The 20571-nt window shown below is 45.4% G+C and overlaps 1 protein-coding gene across 1 annotated transcript; it reads right to left on the reverse strand.

Annotated features, from left to right (window-relative positions):
* Positions 1-19399: 19399 nt before the first annotated feature.
* LOC123346961 (olfactory receptor 6N1-like) lies at positions 19400-20353 on the reverse strand. The gene has a single exon (XM_044984396.1). It carries the CDS (start codon positions 20279-20281, stop codon positions 19400-19402), a length of 882 nt encoding a protein of 293 aa, XP_044840331.1. The 5' UTR covers positions 20282-20353.
* Between the last annotated feature and the right edge of the window lie 218 nt (positions 20354-20571).

The following is a 20571-nucleotide window of genomic DNA, read 5'->3' on the forward strand; positions in this document are numbered from 1 at the left end:
AGCACCATGGAAAAGTACCCCTTGCGGTTTATGTAGTGGGTGCCCTGGTGCTCCGGTGCCAAGATTGGGATATGGGTTCCATCTATCGCCCCACCACAGTTAGGGAATCCCATTGCAACAAAGCCATCCACTATGACCTGCACATTTCCAAGAGTCACAACCTTTCGTAGCAGTAGCTTAATGATTGCTTTGGCTACTTGCATCACAGCGGCCCCCACAGTAGATTTGCCCACTCCAAATTGATTCCCGACTGACCGGTAGCTGTCTGGTGTTGCAAGCTTCCAGAGGGCTATTGCCACTCGCTTCTCAACTGTAAGGGCTGCTCTCATCTTGGTATTCTGGTGTTTCAGGGCAGGGGAAATCAAGTCACAAAGTTCCATGAAAGTGCCCTTACGCATGCGAAAGTTTCGCAGCCACTGGGAATCGTCCCACACCTGCAACACTTTGCAGTCCCACCAGTCTGTGCTTGTTTCCCGGGCCCAAAATCAGTGTTCAATGGTTGGAACTTGACCCATTACCAGCATGCTCTCCAAAGCGCAGGGGCCCACGGTTTGAGAGAATTCTGTGTCCATGTCCTCATCACTCTCGTCGCCATGCTGCCATAGCCACCTCCTCCTCAACTGGTTTTGCAGGTCCTGGTTCAGCATTGACTGCACAAGAATGCATGAGGTGTTTACAACATCCATGACTGCTGTCTTGAGCTCAGCAGGGTCCATGCTTGCCGTGCTATGGCCTCTGCACAGTTCACCAAGGGAAAAAGGCGCGAAACGGTTGTCTGCTGCTTGCACGGAGGGAGGGGTGAGGCTGTACCCAGAACCACCCGCGACAATGTTTTTTGCCCCATCAGGCACTGGGATCTCAACCCAGAATTCCAATAGATGCGGGAGACTGCGGGAACTATGGGATAGCTACCCACAGTGCAACGTTCCGGAAATTGACACTAGCCTCGGTATATGGACGCACACCGCCGAAGTAATGTGCTTAGTGTGGCCGCATGCACTCGACTTTATACAATCTGTCTTTAGAAAACGGTTTCTGTAAAATCAGAATAATCCCATAGTGTAGACTTACCCTAAGGTTCCACAAGTACTCCTGTTCTTTTTATGAAAGTTAAGAGTCCAACTCCCATTTCAAAATGATTTGGTGCCTAGCTCCATTAGGTCCCTTGGAAAATCCTTTGCTCAGGTCTTTCAGTGTATCACATTTCGGTAGCAGATACACAGTCATTATGGATCCATAGAAAATTGTCACCACAATTAGATGAGAGGAGCAGGTGGAAAAGGCGTTTTGTTTCCCAGTGGTGGAAGAGATTCTCAGGATAGTGGAGATGATGCACATGTAGGATGTCAGGGTTAGTTGGAATGGAGGCAGGGTGAATACACAGGCTATTGTGAAAACCACCAGTATGACCTAGTGCGTGTCACTGCAGGAGAGTTCCATCAGTGGGATGGCATCACAATAGAAATTATCAATTTCATTTGGACCACTGAATAATAACTGTGATAAAAATGAGATTAAAATAATTACACTCAAACAACCATTTAACCATGACCCAGCAGCCAATTGGAGGCAAAACTTGCTATTCCTAAGAGTTGAATAGTGCAGGGGTGTACATATCGCTAAATACCGATCATAAGACATCGCTGCTAGGAGATAGCATTCTGTACATCCCAGAGAACCAAAGAAATACAGTTGTGTGAAGCAGCCACTGACTGAGACGGTTTAGTCCGCAGTCAGGAGACTGGCCAGCATCCGGGGCAGGATGGTTGAGGTGTAGCAGGTCTCCAAGCAGGACAAGTTGCCCAGGAAGAAGTACATGGGGGTGTGAAGGTGCTGGCCAGCCACAATGAGCACCACAATGAGGGTGTTCCCAGACACGTTTGCCATGTAGATCACTTGGAACATCAGGAAGAGAAGAATTTGCAGGTCAGGGAGATCCCCGAATCCCAGAATGATGAATTCTTTGATGGCCGTTTGGTTTCCCCAGTCTCTGTCTGCCATGGTTTGAGTCCAGGAACAATAAAACACCCTGTGCAATTGAACTGAAAGAACATAGAGTTAAAAGTTAATCAAATCTTGTTAAATAATGCCATAAATATTCAGAAACTCACTCCCTCTCCTGGTTACGGGATGAAATTTTAAAACTAAATGTAGATTTCAGAGCAAAGTGCCAGGAGTCTCAATCTGAGGACAAAACACTGCTCTGATGGGGAAGAGAGTGTGTATGTGGATACCAATGATTACTATAACAGCACAGTTCTCTGGCAGTCAAGTAATGATAGACAGAGAAATGATCTTATCTGTAATATCATATCCCATCTGGTGACATATCAGAGTGTAACACTGATGCTTAAATGCTGTATTTCACTTCTGACAATGCTCAGAATCATGACATATCTTACGAGTCAAAATCAATAAATACATCAACTGAAATCTTGGACTGGGATTTCCAGTATGATCTAGGGTCTGTAGGCACTGATCTTCTGTTAGTATTAATGGAAATAAATCATAGAATATGAGGGTTGGAAGAGACCTCAGAAGGTTATCTAGCCCAACTGCCTGCTCAAAGCAGAACCAATCCTCAACTTTTTTTTTTTGCTCTAGAACCTGAAATGGCCCACTCAAGAAGTGAGTTTATAACCCTGGGCTTAGCAAACCAATGCTCAGACCACTGAGCTATCCCTCCCCTGACAGATTAACTAATATATCCTGATATATTTAGCCTTTCAGTACATGTAGAAAAAGAACAATTTTCACCCCCTCACAAGAGATCAGTTTGTTATAATTTATGAAGTGGTGCAAATTCTCCCTTAGTTCCTGTGATGGTGATGTGGTGAGGGAATGACAATCCCTCTTCTGTTTCCCAACATTAGCTATGTAGCAGTAATAAAATACAGCTCTTTGAGGGGTGGGTCTTAGGAAGAGGCAGAACCAGGCTGATGTTCAGCTCTAACTTGGGAGTGACCCTCCCCACTCCATAATGAGTGTGAGATGATAATACAGGAACAAGAAAGACACTGGGGTGGGGGGAAGATGCTGTCCCTGAACTCAGATTACACTGAAATTTGAAACCTAAAAGTAGAGTTCAGAGCAAAGTGCCAGAAGTCTCAATTTGAGAACCGAACATTTGTAGCCATGCAGAACAGCCTCTGCCATGATCAGAACAATCACTACTGGAACAGCCCATATCTCTGGTAGACGAGTACTGATATAACGGATTAGACTATTTCTTTTTCTGACATTATATCCCTTTCGTGACATATTAGAGCCAGGGGCGGCTCTAGGAATCCGGCTGCCCCAAGCACAGCGGCATGCCGCGGGGGGCGCGCTGCCGGTCGCGGTTCCCGCGGCTACGGAGGACCTCTTGCAGACGTGCCTGTGGAGGGTCCCCCAAGCCGCGGTACCAGCGAACCCTCTGCAGTCATGCCTGCGGGAGGTCCACTGGAGCCGCGGGACCAGCCCCCGTCCACTGTCATCCCTGCGGGAGGTCCGCTGGTCCCGCGGCTCCGGTGGACCTCCCGCAGGGATGACTGCGGAAGGTCCGCCAGATCCGCCTGCCGCCCTGCCGGCAAAATGCCGCCCCATGCGCGCGCTTGGCGCGCTGGGCTCCGGAGCCGGCCCTGCTTAGAGCTTAGCAATGATGCATAAATGCTGTATTTAATTTCTGGCAATGACCAGAATCATGCTATGTCTTAGGAGTCAAAATCAAACAACTAAAATCTTGGACTGAGATTTGTCAATGTGGTCTAGAGTTCTTAGGCACTGACCTTCTGTTAGATTTATTTCCATTAATTCTAACAATATATCCTGGTATATGCAGCATTTCAATGCCCTGTAGGAAAAAGAACAATTTTCGCCCCCTCACAAGAGATCAGTTTATGCCATAAAATATGAAGTGGTGTAAATTCTCCCTTAGTTCCTGTGATGATGATGTGGTGAGGAAATGACAATCCCTTTTCTGTTTCCCGACATTAGCTATGTAGCAGTAATAAAATACAGCTCTTTCAAGGGTGGGTGTTAGGAAGAGGCAAAACCAGGCTGATGTGCAACCCTAACTGGGGAGTGACCCACCTCGCTCCATAATAAATGTGGGATGATAATAGAGGAGCAAGAAAGGCACTGAGGTGGTGGGGGGAAGATGGTGTCCCTGAACTCAGAGTCTAGAAACAATCTGGCATGTGTGATCCAGGCTAGTGAGACTCTATCACTACTCACCACCCCATTGAAAAGTCATGGAAGATGGGAGACATTCCAGAAGACTGGAAAAGGGCAAATATAGTGCCCATCTATAAAAAGGGAAATAAGGACAACCTGGGGAATTACAGACCAGTCAGCTTAACTTCGGTATCTGGAAAAAGAAAATAGAGCAAATAATTAAGCAATCAATTTGCAAACACCTAGAAGATAATGAGGTGATAAGTAACAATCAGCATGGATTTGTCAAGAACCAATCATGTCAAACCAACCTGATAGCTTTCTTTCACAGAGTAACAAGCCTTGTTGATGGGGGGAAGTGGTAGATGTGCTATATCTTGACTTTAGTAAGGCTTTTGATACTGTCTTGCATGACCTTCTCATAAACAAACCAGGGAAATACAACCTAGATGGAGCTACTATAAGGTGGGTGCAAAACTGATTGGAAAACTTTTCCCAGAGACTAGTTATCAGTGGTTCACAGTCATGCTGGATGGGCATAACGAGTGGGCTCCCACAAGGATCGGTTCTGGGTCTGGTTCTGTTCAATATCTTCATTTATTTATATAATGGCACAGAGAGTACGCTTATAAAGTTTACGGATAATACCAATCTGGGAGGGGTTGCGAGTGCTCTGGAGGATAGGATTAAAATTCAGAATGATCTGGACAAACTGAAGAAATGGTCTAAAGTAAATCAGATGAAATTCAATAAGGACAAATGCAAAGTACTCCACTTAGGAAGGAACAATCAGTTACACACAAACAAAATGGGAAATGATGGCCTAGGAAGGAGTACTGAAGAAATGGATCTGGGGGTCAGAGTGGATCACAAGCTAAATATGAGTCAGTGTAACACTGTTGCAAAAAAAAAAAGCAAACCTCATTCTGGGATGTATTAGCAAGAGTGTTCTAAGCAAGATACGAGAAGTAATTCTGCTCTACTCTGCGCTGATTAGTCCTCAACTGGTGTATTGTATCCAGTTCTGGGTGCCACACGTCAGGAAGGATGTGCACAAATTGGAGAAAGTTTAGAGAAGAGCAACAAAAATAATTAAAAGTTTAGAAAACATGACCTATGAAGGAAGTTTGAAAAAATTGGGTTTGTTTAGTCTGGAGAAGAGAAGACTGAAAGGGTATGTCATAGGTTTATTCCTCACTTTGAACTTTAGCGTCCACAAGATGGGGACCTGCATGGACTCCTCTAAACTTAAATCCTAGTTTAGATCTGTTAAAGCTGCCACCAACTAGAAATTCCAGTGTTTAGTACACTCCCTATTCCCCCAAACTTTCCCTGGGGAACACAGATCCCAACTTCCTTTCATCTTAACACAAAGGAAAATAATCCATTCCCCCATCTTCTTCCCCCTCCCCTTGTCCTTGGGAGAGATTCCTTGATTCAAACTCCTTGAATCAAACAAAGAGGGATTCACTTTTCCCCCTCCCCTTCCCCTGAAAATCCAAACAAGGGAAGAAATCAATCAAGTTCTAAAACCAAAAGATTTTATTAAAGAAAGAAAAAAAATACACTATCTCTGTATTACCAGGATGCAAAAATACAGGGTCTAACTTATAAACCTTGAGAGGCTCTCCCCCCTGCCCTCCTTTCTCAGAATAATCAAAGTAACAGCAAACAGAAATAAAGATATTTCTTCAGCAAACACACAATTGCAAATGGAGAAATCAATTATAAGACTAAACCGCCTTCTAATGCTCACTATACTGAATAGAAGAAAATACTTCAGGAAACCTTGGAGAACTTGAAGAATATGTCTGGCCTCTCTTAAATCCAAAGAGAGAACGGTAATCCAAACAAAGAACTTAGACAAAGCCTTCCCGCCCCAGAGATTTGAAATTATCTTGTCCCTTGATTGGTCCTTTGGTCAGGTGTTCATCAGGTTACTGCTTGTTAACCCTTTACAGGTAAAAGAGACCTTAACCCTTAACTAACTGTTTTATGACAGAGGACATAACAGTTTTCAAGTATTTAAAAGGTTGCTACAAGGAGGAGGAAGAAAAATTCATCTCCTTAAGCTCTGAGGATAGGACAAGAAGCAATGATCTTAAATTTCAGCAACGGTGGTTAAGGTCTGACATCTGGAAAAACTTCCTAACCGTCAGAGGGGTTAAGCACTAGAATAAATTGCCAAGGGAGATTGTGGTATCTCCATCATTGGAGATTTTTAAGAGCAGATTGGACAAACAGGGATTGTCTAGATTAACGGTTCTTAACCTGTACTGCAGCCTGCACCCCTTTGGTTCTCAAAATATATTCTCGCACCCCTTATGAAAAATCACTGAAGTAGGTCAGTTCTTTAAACCTAGATGTATCCTAACTATAGAATGAAAGAGAATAATATATTTATTTTAATTTTGCAGTAAAATTAAGAATACATGAAAAATTACACACTTTTTTTTAAGTTTACAAGCTCAGTGACTCTTCTGCTGTTGCTTTTGTTCAATGATGTGTGAGAAACAAGGAAGTTTTTTTGCAATAGCCACACATGTTATCACTTGCATTTAGGCAGTTTCTGGCCTTTGTTTTGATATGTAAGAGTGATGAAAGTCGCAAATGGCACAAGGATCTCCAGCACTGTCTTCGCCAGTTGTGGAAACAGTGCTAGTTGAGCACACAAGATATTCTCAAGCTGAATTATCTCAATAATTTTACCACAATTAGCTTAAAAACTTGAAAATATTTTTGTTTGTATATTACAGTAATCGTTAATAAATGTATAATGTTAATAAATACCATAGATTTGATTAAACAAAGTAGTTGTACTTACGTGCCTGTGCTTAATTTGTGTTTTCGATGATTTGCCTTCTAAAAAGGCATCCCCAGAAAGGGCATAGCACACCCCCAGGGGGTGCGTGCACCCCAGGTTAAGAACCACTGGCCTAGATAATACTTAGTTCTGCCTTGAGTGCAGGGGACTGGACTAGATGACCTCTCGAGATCCCTTTCAGTTTCACACAAAGCTGGATCCTCAGGCGGTGTAAATCAAGGTAGCTTCATTTGTGTCAGTCGAGCAGATCCTCAACTGAGGACCTGTCACAAGATATGGATCTCACACTCCATCTCTGTGAAATTGTGCTATGAACGCTGACTGGCACTGCAGTGGGAAGGAGAGGATAAAACTGTTAACATTCATCTGAAGAAGAGCTCTGTGTAGCTCAAAAGTTTCTCTTGTTCACCACCAAAAGTTGGTTCAATAAAAGATATTACCTCACCCACCTTGTCCCTCTAATATTCACAAATCACATTCATGCCCCTGTTTAGAAGGCGGTATAGAGATGCAGTCAGGAAGACGGTGCTCACCTGTAACTACAAGACAATCCAAGCTTGAAGTGATGAGCTCTTGTTTCTCAGGGTTCGGCAGCCAGGACTCAGAATTCTCAGCTGAGGTTCTTGATGCTCCTCTTTCTGTAGAAACTGGGAGAAGGTAGAATGGGGAACTTCTGATTTCCCTGCCCCATATTGCAAAAACAAGGAGAACATACAAGAGTTGGGTGTAGTGGAGTGGCTGCCCCATTCCTGCCCTGAAGGTGTTAAAAGCAGTCCTGGAGAGGGCTGCGCCTGGGTAAAAGGGATTAAGAACAGCTGGGGAAGCTGAGTGAGTAGCTGACCACAGCTGTGGCCAGCTCAATCAGGGCCCAGCTGGCCCTTATAAGAGGGATGTGGGCCAGAAGCAAAACACCCACTCACTTTAGCTTCTTGAAAGAGAGAAGGACCTGGCTGCCTGGGAGCTGAGACAGGTACCTGTGGTGGAGCAGAGCTGGGGAAGGGCAGAGGGAGCTGGGGAAGTCCAGCCAGGTAAAACCCCAGGCTGCAGGCCTTGCTAAAAGGGTCAAATAGGTACTGGGGCTGCAGAGGGGCAGCCCAGAGATAGGCAAAGGAAGCAGGTCCTAACCACCTAACCTCCTTGCCGATGATGAGTGGTTTACAGACTGTAGTCTGCCCCAGGGAGTGGGGGCTACACGATGACGGGCAGTAGCCACTGAGGCAAGGTGGGGATAAAGGGTGGGGGTTCCCTTGGGAGGGGAGACCCAAAGTGCGGGGGCACTGCCAGGGGGCAGCACCCCAAGTTAAAGGGGCACCAGGGTCCGAGACACCAGCTAGCAGAGGGCGAGACACCAGGTGAGACACTAGCCTGCAGAGGGCGTGCTAGGCTGGAAGAGCTAATGCCCGAAACAACCAGCAGGAGGCGCTGTGCCAGTGGGTCATTGCCCCCCCTCTGCCGCCCACAGAGGGCAATTTAAAATCTATAAAGTGAAATACTTCTTCACCCCAATTGTAATTAAACGGTGGAACTCACAGGGATGCTGGCAGATCAAGTGCTAGCTCATACCAAGGTCCCCCCATTTTCAGCAGGACAATAACAGACACAAAGGTGGAAACAGTCTGGCTCACTTGTGGGTTAATATTAATAAAATGGGAACTAGAATTATAAAAAAGGGTTTAATGTTTGGACTCTGCTGAATGCTGGTCAGTTGCTGCCTGCATTGATCTCCCTGTAATGTTTGTTCCATATTGTAATTTAATATTTGAGCGGTTGTAGAGAGCTTCTGTGAGTATGATCACCACACAGGAGAGGGACATTAATGAGTGTGAAGAGCTGCTCTTCCACAGACATGAAGCCTCTCCTGAAAAAGGAAACCCATCAGTACCAGATAGGGTGACCAGATACAAGTGTGAAAAATCAGGATAGGAGATGAGAGGGTGAGGGGGGAATAGACACCTGTATAAGAGAAAGCCCCAAATATCAGTACTGTCCCTATAAAATGGGACATCTGGTCATCCTAATACCGGGTGGGCAATGGGTGGATATTGCAACTATAATCTCCGTACAACTTGATTGAATCATAGAATCATAGAATCTCAGGGTTGGAAGGGACCTCAGGAGGTCATCTAGTCCAACCCCCTGCTCAAAACAGTACCAAACCCAACTAAATCATCCCAGCCAGGGCTTTGTCAAGCCTGACCTTAAAAACCTCTAAGGAAGGAGATTCCACTACCTCCTTAGGTAACCCATTCCAGTTCTTCACCACCCTACTAGTGAAAAAGTTTTTCCTAATGTCCAACCTAAACCTCCCCCTCTGCAACTTGAGACCATTACTCCTTGAGAAATAATCAAGTTGTTATTGAATATTAGAAGTTATTGTTCTGCTCTCCTCCCTATGAAGATGAGTCAAGGAAGTGGATTGAGTTTGCAGATCAGAGCAGATGGCAGGAGGGGGAGAAAAACCCCAAACAAAAGGAACTAGGGATCTCTATGCTGATTGGACACTTGGGGCAGGGTGTTTCTAGACATTAGCAAGAGATCCCCAGCTGCTTAGCCTGTGTTAGTCCTAAAAGTCAAATACAGCTTGCTGCTGAGAGAAGCCTGTATTACCTTTTGAAACCTGAGACTGTGACTCATTCATGAGTCTGTTTTCTTGCTTTAACCTTGTAAATAACTCTCATTTCCTTTTCCTATTTAATACAACTTCCTATACAGGAGTTCACTATAGGATTGGCTCCAAGTGTCCTCTTTGGTGTGAGGCCTAAAGTGCAATTGACCTGGGGGATGTCAGGAGTAACCTGAATATTGCTTGATCCTTGGCATAGGGAGTCGTGTAACACAGATACGCTCACCTGGGTGGCAGGACAGAGTGGCGAATCCAAGCGGAATTTTTGGGGGGACTATCTCAAGGCTATTAAAGTTCCTGAGGAGTTTGCACTAGGTGCAGTTGGTTGGTGAAATCTAAGTTTAGACCTGACAACCAGTGAGGGCTTTGTGCCCTGGTTTGTAACTGTCTGTCCTCAGCTTGGCACTCACACTCTTGCATCCCCATTGGGAGCATCACACTGACTGCCACAGGAAGTCATTTATATCAAGGACTTAACTGGATTCCAGAAGAGATTGGATGTTCTTGATAGCCGTATAAATATCCAGACTTATCATAATAATAACAACAATAGAGATTGGCTTAACCCCCAAACCATGAGGTTTAATAACCATTCCAAAACTAAATATTATAGACCAATATGACACATGTGAAGGGAGATTATCCCAGAACTGATATTGCAGTGTTCTTACATTTGCCTCTGAAACATCTGGTACTGCCTGCTCTCTGAGAGCAATACTGGAGAGAATGGCCCTTGGGTCTGATCTAATCTGGCAATTCCTATATTACTACATTCTCCTAGAGCGATACAGAGAAACCCTAAATTCCAGTTAGTTCAATAATCTGCTCTTTTGATATTTCAGCCTCTGACAGGCTGTTCCCTGAAAAAAAGCTGACCTGGTTCAGATTACTTCATAACACTTTTTGGTGAAGATCGATACAAAAATCATTTGAGAGGAGGTTGTCAAACTGTCTATAGGATTGCAACATTAATTCTAATAAAATATTAGGACATCCAATTCCTAACTGGCTTCAAAATCTGAACCATAGCACCTAAGTGATGTCTATATCTTGTTTATTCTCTGGGTTCAGCTGACTCATGGATTCTCTTGCAACCTGCCTGACTCAGATACAGTGAAACAGTTTGTTATTTACTTTTAACTAAAACCATCTATTTTTCAAATTCCCTCTCAGCCTCCTAATTTCGTTCTTACACTTTACCCACTTCACAACCCATTTTAATGTTCATTTTTATCAGCTTCACTTAGTTTTTATTTCCATTATTCTATTCCAGGCTTCACCCTCGTTATCCTGAGCCAGATCCTTAGCAGAGGACCTTTCACAAGGCATATATCTCAATTTCCCCATTGAGAAATGGTGCTATTAACACCGATTGGCACTGGTGTGGGAAGGTGAGGTTAAAACTGCTAATATTCATAGAGACAAGGTGAGTGAGATAATATCTTTTATTGGATCAACCTCTGCTGGTGAGAGGGACAAGCTTTTGAGAGCTAGAGAACTTGTCTCTCTCTCCAACCAAACGTGGTCCAGTAAAAGATATCACCTCACCTACCTTGTCTCTCTAATATCCTGGGACCAACACAGCTACAACAACACTGCTAATAATATTCACAAAGCACATTCATGCCCCTGTTTGGAAGGTGGTATAGAAACGCAATGAGGAAGAGGGTGCTCACCTGTAACCACAGGACAGCTCAAGTTTTGAGAGATGACCTCTTATTTTTCAGGGTTTGGTGGCCAGAACTCAGTTTCTTCCGCTGAGGTAACTGGGTCTCTTTATTCAGTAGAAACTGGATCTGCTCAGCGAAGACACCTGCATTTACCTGAATGGACGAGCTGCTGCTGCGATCTGTCTTAGAACGTTGATGAGCTGGTGAATGTGATCTACCTTGGAAAATGGGCTTCCCCTTTGATTTAAGAAGTGTAAATGCTCTCTCATATTTGTATTCTTTCCCAGCCCTGCTCAACTCAGGTACCCTGTCTCTAGCTCCCTGCAGCCAGGCCCATCTCCCTCTTCAGGCAGAGGGAGACTGACCCTTCCGGCTTCCCTGGCCTTCTTAGAAGGCCCCGTTGCTCAGCTTGGTGCATGGCCCCAACTGCAGCCACTTCCCCTAATCAGCCAGCGTTTTACCTTGCCCAGCCCCAGCCCTTTGCATGGCTTTTCCAACCCCTTTCAGGCTGGAGCGGGTGGTCACCCCGCTACACATGGACAAACACCAGCTCACATTTTTGGGAGATGCCTGTCCAAGGTGATGGCCACTTATAATGTACTTGCACTGCCCCTTTATTAGTATTCAAGAGATGCTGCCATCTAATGGGCATTTTTGAAATGGGCATTTTTGAAAGTAGCTGCCTATATCTCACGCCTACAACATGCTGCCACCTAGTGGCCATTTTACAGTATTAACTTTCCCATTATTATATTGGCTACTGAAGTCTTGGTACTGGACAGTATTTCCGACACCCCCATCTCATTTCCTCTACTCTGCTGCCATCTAGTGTAGATTTCCCAGAATAACAGCCTATTGCTCTCCTTTCCTCTATGGATTCTTCTTGCTATAGCTGACTCTTACCTGTTCTTGACTCTCATGGCACCTGGTAGCCGTTATTTAGTATAACTAACAGCCCATAACTCACTCCATAACATCTGCTACTAGCCACAGCTCATTACGCAGCACAGAGGTCCTCTTCTCTTCAGGGCTCTCTGCTCAACACTTATACAGCATTATACAACTTCACCTCACTTTTCACTTCCCTCTGTTGGTCATTTGGCAACATAATGTCCCCTTTCTTGCCCTTCCACTTTGGCTGGTGTCCATTGGGTCAGTTTTGTCTGTTTAAGTGGAAGGACCAGGGACGGAAGTGGCTATAACCATGGTCACATCATGGAGTTTTTAGCTGGGTATCAGGCAGAGTGGAGACAAAATTTTAACCAGTTTTTTTTAATAAAATAACCTCCTGATGACTGTTTGACAGACCTGACCCTAGGAACAGCCTCAGATACCCTGGCAAAAACCCCAGCAGGGTCAAAAAAACAGTCGTTCTGGGTCCAATCAATGGTCCATCTAGCCCAGTATCCTGTCTTCCAACAGTGGCCAGTGCCATTGGCTAGGGACACTATCCCTGCCCAATCTGGCTAATAGCCATTGATGGACCTATCCTTCATTAAACTATCTTTGGGTCTCGGCAGTCCCTGTGCCCCTGGCTTGTGAGTCTACCTCTTTGTTTGCCCAACCTCCACACCTCCAAGAGCCCTGTGAGCCTGGAGCTATTGCTTTGCTGGAGCTGGTCACAGCCACGCGTAGCCAAGATAAGAGCTATGAAGCTGTTCCTGGTGATGTGTCAAGGGGTCACTGCTGGGCCTAGCGGATTGCATCCGGCCATGTAAATGCAATGGAGGTGGTTGGTTTGTGTAGGCAAGAGAGAGAGCTTGGGACACTGAGCCTGATATAAGATTTGAGGCCTGAACCATAGTCCAGCCACGCCATGAACCAAAGTCAGGCCATGTATTACAGCAGATGCTTACAAGTTCACTGTCCAGTACATGACCTTGGCAAAGGTATTACTAGCATTGCTAATACACAGGAACTCCTAAGAAGCAACAGACACCGGGTATGTGTGTGAACACACTCCAGGAGATTAGTATGATTAGTCAGAACATATTGTTAAAGATCATTTGTATGGTATGAAAAGTATAGGTGGTTAGAATATAGCCCTCAAAGGACGCAGCATTTTGCTTTTACTGCCGTTTCTTCTCCTCTAATGATGCAGCAAATCAAGGTCACATTGATCCAGCATTTATTGATAAAGGATTCAGAAACTGGCATAGGGCTAACGAATGTTTTAAAAACCACCAACTGTCAAAATCTCATATTTTCAGCTGTTCTTCATGGTCAAGTTTTAATCAAGGGAAACCTATTGGTGTTTTGTTGGATGAGGGCAAGCAGGCTTATCTGTCTAAACAAGAAGAAGAACGGTGCCATAACCGAAGTGTAATGGAGTGACTGACTGACATTGTTCTGTGTTTTGCGAAAGGTGGGAGACCATTCGGGGTCACAATGAAAAAACTGACAGTTTTGAGAAAGGTTTATTTTTAAATCTTGTCAATATGCTCCAATAATAGGATCCTGTAATGGCAAAGCATGTGCAACAATCTCCTCAAAACGCTACCTATCTGAGTAATCGCATCCAAAATGATTTAATTGTGGCATTGCACAACGTTGTGCAACAAAAGATTGTGTCTTCACTAAATGGAATATGGTCTCAATAATTGCCGACGACACTACTGACTGTGGACACCATGAACAGATATCCGTTGTGGTGCAGTATTTTGACAATGAAAAATATAGTGCAGTTCAACATTTTGTGTCTGTTCAGAGATTATTAACAGTTGATGCTCAGTCAATTTTTGACCAGTTAAATGACATCCTTGCCTTCATGGAGGGGAGTGCTGTGCAACATGCAGTAATGGAGAATATTTCACAAGAAGTAGGATCCCAGCTGAAGACTTTGAAGTCACTGTCAAACACAAGATGGGCATGCAGAGCAGAAGCAGCGGCTGCTGTAAAACAAAACTACTCCTTCATTTTACAAGCTTTACAAGAGATTACCGAAACAACTCACCTTGCTGACACTAAAATAAAAGCCAGGGGCCTTATCCATGAACTAAACTCATTCAAGTTCACCTTTACCCTTCACATGATGCACCCTATTCTCCAGATGGTGGTAAAAGTCAGTAAGGCTCTTCAAGCTCCAGAGCTCAACTTACTTACTGCAATGACAGGGGTGAAAAGCTTGCGTTAACTCTTTGGCTGCGATGAGAATTGGCCAAGAACATTTTCAATCTCTTCTCAATGACAGTGTGAAAGGAATGATATATCGATTCCCCCAGTTAAGAAGCGAAAAACATCCACTCGTATTGATGACACATTTGAGTCCCAGCATCACTTTGAGGAGCAGGAGAGAATAACTTCATTTTACCCACTCCTAGACTCAATGATTACCAGCATTGACCAGCAATTTGAAGAGGAGACTTGTAAAATTGTGACTGCAATGGGAAAACTGCCGAGCTTAGAGGATATGAGAATCATTGCCAACAAATGGAAAGTGTCCTTGGATGAGTTGGAAGATGAAGTCGGATTGCTTCAGGGTCATGACGGCTCGGTTCCTAAAGGTAGCACTACGAACACCACCAGAGAGTGTCTTGATTAGCTAAAGCAGGAAGCGGAAACCTATGGCACACGTGCCAAAGACGGCACGAGGATTTTTAATGGCATGCTGCTGCCTGCCGGAGTCCTGGCAGGCAGCCGCGTGCCATTAAAAGTCCAGCCCGGCCCGGCCCACTCTTCTCTGCCCTCCACTCCCCCCACTCCCTCCCGCGGGGGCAAGGGGAAGGGGGCAGAAGCTTGGTTCTTCCGGCTCCCCTGCCTCTTCCTGCAGTGTGCTGGGTTCCTGCCCCTCCTTCTGTTCTCTGTCCCTCCCTCCCAGCTGGCCGATCAGCTGATGGCCATTGCGAGGGAGGGGGTCGGGGAGGAGCTCCCGGCTGAGGCAGAGAAGAAGCAGAGGAGGGCCTTGGGGAAGCAGGGGGTGGAATAGGGGCATATCCCCTCCAGACCCCTGTCATGAGCACCCCACGTCCCCAGCCCACACCCCCAGCCCTCTGCCCTGACCCCCACTCACACACAACCAGGCCTCTGCCCTGAGCCCCCCTTCACACACACACAGCCCTCTGCCCTGAGCCCTGCAGCCCCGCAACCCCCCTAGGCCCCTGCCCTCTGCCCTGATCCTCCCACACACACACCCAGCCCTGTGCCCTGACCCCCACCTCACACACACCCAGCCCTCTGCCCTGAGCCCTGAAGCCCCGCACACACCCCAGGCCTCTTTCCTCTACCCTGACCCCCGCTCACACACCCCCAGCCCGCTGCTCTGACCCCACCCCCACACACCCAGCCCTCTGCCCTGAGCCCTACACCCCGCACACTCCCCAGGCGTGGGGGGAGGGATAGCTCAGTGGTTTGAGCGTTGGCCTGCTAAACCCAGGGTTGTGAGCTCAATCTTTGAAGAGGCCACTTAGGGATTTGGGGCAAAAATTGGTCCTGCTAGTGAAGGCAGGGGGCTGGACTCAATGACCTTTTGAGGTCCCTTCCAGTTCTAGGAGATTGGTATATCTCCTATTATTACCTTAGGCCCCTGCTCTGAGCCCTGTACCCCCCACACACACCCAGTCCTCTGCTTGACTCCTTCACCCCCCCACAGCCCCAGTCCTGACTCTGGCACCCCCACACATACCCAGACCCCCACCCCATGCACCCCCCACATCCTGACTCTTGCACCCCCCACATCTCCACCCCCACCCTGAGCACCAAACGGAAGCTCCTTCACTCCCTCCCCACATTCCCACCTGCACCCCTCACACCAAATTGGAGCTGCCCAGGTACGCGCTCCACACCTAAACCTCCTGCCCCAACCCTGAGCTCCCTCCCTCATTCTAGCTCCTGGCCAGACCCTACACCCCAACCGCCAGCCCGCTCCATCACCCCCAGCCCTGTGCTCAGTGCGCACCCACCCTCAGCTCAGCCTGCTGCCGGCCTAGGTGAACAGAATCCCAGACCAGCAGCGGGCTGAGCAGGCCGGCGGCGTAAGAGCAACATTTTAATTTAATTTTAAATGAAGCTTCTTAAACATTTTGAAAACCTTGTTTATTTTACAATACAACAATCACTTACTTAGATATATATAGGCTTATAGAGAGAGACTTTCTAAAAAATATTAAAATGTATTACCAGCACATGAAACCTTAAATTAAAGTGAATGAATGAAGACTCGTCACACTGCTTCTGAAAGGTCACCGAACCTTGAGCTAAAGGAATCGGATCGGTCTTCCATATTCCAGGCCTTTTACAAATCTATTCAGTGCTTTGCAGTCTTACCTGTTACAAGCTGTTCATGTGAAAGAGACTTTTTGAAACTAGCACATGTAAAAAACAAACTAAGAAGTACAGTGTCCCAACAGCACCTCAACTCACTCATGATTTTGGACATTGAACAAGAATTGGCTTTGTCAGTTAATTAAAATGATGTGATTGAAGAATTTAAGTCCATAACACCTGGTGAGCGACGCCTCCTTCTCTAGGAAACCTTAACCTGTTTTGGTCAATTTGGGTTAGCTCATTAACTGGTTAAAGATACAGTGAATTTTCATGATCTTTATCTTTGTATACACCTGGTTATCACTACAGCAAAAATTTCATATTTTGTGTCTCGTTTTTTAAGTTTGTGTTTTTTAACTAAAGTTTAGTTGTTAATTTTAAAAGAAAATAAGTTTAGTTAAGCTTTAGTTTCTTTAGTTTGTTTGATGAATAAAAATAATGTCCTTTATGATTGAATATCACTAAATGTTCTCCTTTTAAAAAATAATTTAAAAAAATTCCCTGGGTGCACACCCTAATGAAATGTGCTTCACATGCCTATGGTCAGGAGGCTATACAGAGAGAGAGAGAGTGAGAGAGAGAGATCTCACCACTCTCTGAAGCTTGAATCTCAGGGTTCCCAGGTGATGTTAGTCGTGGGTGGTCCGGAGTGCTGGAGACAGGAAGAGAGACCACAGCACAATGAATCAGAAAGATGAAGTTCCAATGGAACTGTTGCAGAGTTTGGATACAGGCATCAGAACATTTACTTGGGTGGTGGTAAAGGGTTTTTGTAGGGAAATAACAATGAACACTAGATTTGTTTATGGGTAAATTGATGATTCAAGGGACTATAACAAAGTCGTTTGGTCCAGGCTACACAATAAGAACTGATCATTCCTGGCTATGGGCGGTGTTCCTTCACGGGAGCTCCTAATGCAATTAGGTCGTTTCAGTATTTTGAATATCAATAGAGGATTTATTACTAGAATTGGTCTGATAATTACTGAGCTAGGTGTATGCAGGCATGGGTTAATTTCCATCTGGAGCACAGATTTCCCATCATGCAATGCTTCTCTGCTTTTCTGATCCCAGAGTTTGGTGCAGTTCTTGCCTTGGAATCTCTGTTCTCCATTCTCTATGCTAATAGAGATGCCTCCCTTTCCCATCTTTGAAGCAAATGAGGCTGGGGAGTTCCTTAATCATATCACTCTTGTCTGGAGGGGCTTAGATGTGTCTCCCACTGTCTTTCTTCTGATCAGTTTTGGTTCAAGGAGGGGGTGGGGGAGGAGGCCTTTGTGAGTCAGACTTCATCGCTCCTTGACACTGTAGGATGGGGGCGGGGGGCAGAGTGGCAGGGGAGACGTGCCAGACATGGGTGGCGGGAGACCCTGGACCTCCAAGCCCGCAACAGTGGGGGGTGGGGGCAGAGCTAGCTCAACAGCTGCACAATACCTCCACATTGTCACAATAATTATAGTAAAAGTCAGGGACAGGTCACGGGCTTCGATGAATTTTTCTTTATTGCCTGTGACCTGTCCCTGACTTTTACTATAAATATCTGTGACAAAATAAATGGTCTGAATAATGGGAGTGATTGTACACTCAGCAAATTTGCAGATGAAACTAAGCTAGGAGGAGAGGTAGATATGCTGGAGGGTAGGGATAGGGTTCAGAGTGACCAAGACAAATTGGAGGATTGGGCCAAAATAAATCTGATGAGGTCCAACAAGGAAAAGTGCAAAGTCCTGCACTTAGGATGAAAGGATCCCATGCACCGCTACAGGCTGGGGACCAACTGGCTAAGTGGCAGTTCTGCAGAAAAGGACCTGGGGATTACAGTGGACGAGAAGCTGGAAATGAGTCAGCAGTGTGCCCTTGTTGCCAAGAAGACTGATGGCATATTGGGCTGCATTAGTAGTAGCATTGCCAGCAGATCAAGAAAAATGATTATTCCCTTATATTTGGCACTGGTGAGGCCACATCTGGAGTATTGCATCCAGTTTTGGGCCCCTCACTACAGAAAGGATGTGGACAAATTGAAGAGCATTAGTTCAGCAGAGGGCAATGAAAATAATTAGGGTGCTGGGGCACATGACTTCTGAGGAGAGGCTGCAGGAACTGGGGGGTTCCAAAGAGACTGGAGCTTGGCTGTTCTCAGTGGTGGCAGATGACAGAACATGAAGCAGTGGTTGAATATTAGGAAACACTATTTCACTAGCAGGGTGGTGAAGCACTGGAATGAGTTACCTAGGGAGGTGGTGGAATCTCCACCCTTAGACGTCTTTAAGGTCTGGATTGACAAAGCCCTGGATGGGATGATTTAGTTGGTGTTGGTCCTGATTTGAGCAGGGGGTTGGACTAGATGACCTTCTTTTGTCTCTTCTAACCCTAAACTTCTATGATTCTTTGAAACCTTAGCCCTACTCAGAAATATTGCTATGGAAACTTAAGAAAGGCTGAATTTGAATACAAGACTTTATTATCTTACGTAGAGAAACAATGAACAAGGGATATACTCAGGGATTTATTTTCTTTGTTAGTGGATTTTCTGCCTTACACAATGTCAGCTCTGTGTAGTTTCAGAAGCTGTACACACTCCTCACAGAGGGTGAACACTTAGCCAACACCCTGGAGAAAAATACACTCATACTGTGTGTATAAGTGCTGAACATGAGAGAGTGACAGAGCTGTCAACATCCTCTCTTTCCTGGATCACACAGCAGGGAATCATAAAGACTGTCTCGGTAACTGCATGCAGATCATCTCCTTTTCTTTTTCCTTTTCTTTTTCACATTAGTGCTGAGATTTTTAATGGGAGATTTCAAGTTAATTTTAATGGGGGCTGATTGCTTAAATCACCCAGGCAGCTTTGAAAACCTCAGGCTAAGTTATTCTCTTGCAGTCTCTGCACGTTTCGGTGAAAGCCACATATTTACTGATTGCTTTGCACAAGGCTTCCTTGACCTCTCTGTTTCTCAGGCTGTAGATGAGGGGGTTTACCAGCGGAGTCAGGACTGTGTAGCAAAGAGAGACCACTTTGTTCAGGTCTCGCAGTGTATCATGTTTCGGCAGCAGGTATACAATCATTATGGATCCATAGAAAATTGTCACCACAATCAGGTGAGAGGAGCAAGTGGAAAAGGCCTTTTGCCTCCCACTGGTGGAAGGGATTCTAAGGATGGTGGCGATAATGCACACATAGGATATCAAGGTAAGTAGGAATGGCGGCAGGGTGAATACAGAGACTAATATGAAATCCAGCAATATGACCAGGTTGGTGTCACTGCAGGAGAGTTCCATCAGTGGGATGGGATCACAATAGAAATGGTCAATTTCATTTGGGCCACAGAATATTAACTGTGATAGGAATAAGAAAACGATGGTAACAGCCAAAAAACCATTTAACCATGACCCAGCAGCCAATTGGAGGCAAAACCTACTATTCATAAGAGTTGAATAGTGCAGGGGTTTACATATCGCTAAATACCGATCATAAGACATCACTGCTAGGAGATAGCATTCTATACATCCCAGAGAACCAAAGAAATACAGTTGTGTGAAGCAGCCATTGACTGAGATGGTTTTGTCCCCAGTCAGGAGACTGGTCAGCAACCTGGGCAGGATGGTTGAGGTGTAGCAGGTCTCCAAGCAGGACAAGTTGCCCAGGAAGAAGTACATGGGGGTGTGAAGGTGCTGGTCAGCCACAACGAGCACCACGATGAGGGTGTTCCCAGCCACGGTTGCCATGTAGATCACTTGGAACATCAGGAAGAGAAGAATTTGCAGGTTAGGGAGATCCCCAAATCCCAGAATGATGAATTCTGTGATGGCCGTTTGGTTTCCCCAGTCTCTCTCTGCCATGGTTTTAGTCCAGGAAAATAAAACACCCTGTTCAATTGAATTGAAAGAACATAGAGTTAAAAGTTAATCAAATCTCATGAATTAATTCCATAAATATTCAGAAACTCACTCCCTCTTCTGGTTATGGGCTGAAATTTTAAAATTAAATGTAGATTTCAGAGCAAAGTGCCAGGAGTCTCAGTCTGAGGACAGAA

Source organism: Mauremys mutica, chromosome 12, assembly GCF_020497125.1.
Source record: "Mauremys mutica isolate MM-2020 ecotype Southern chromosome 12, ASM2049712v1, whole genome shotgun sequence".
NCBI classification, from domain to species: Eukaryota; Metazoa; Chordata; order Testudines; family Geoemydidae; genus Mauremys; species Mauremys mutica.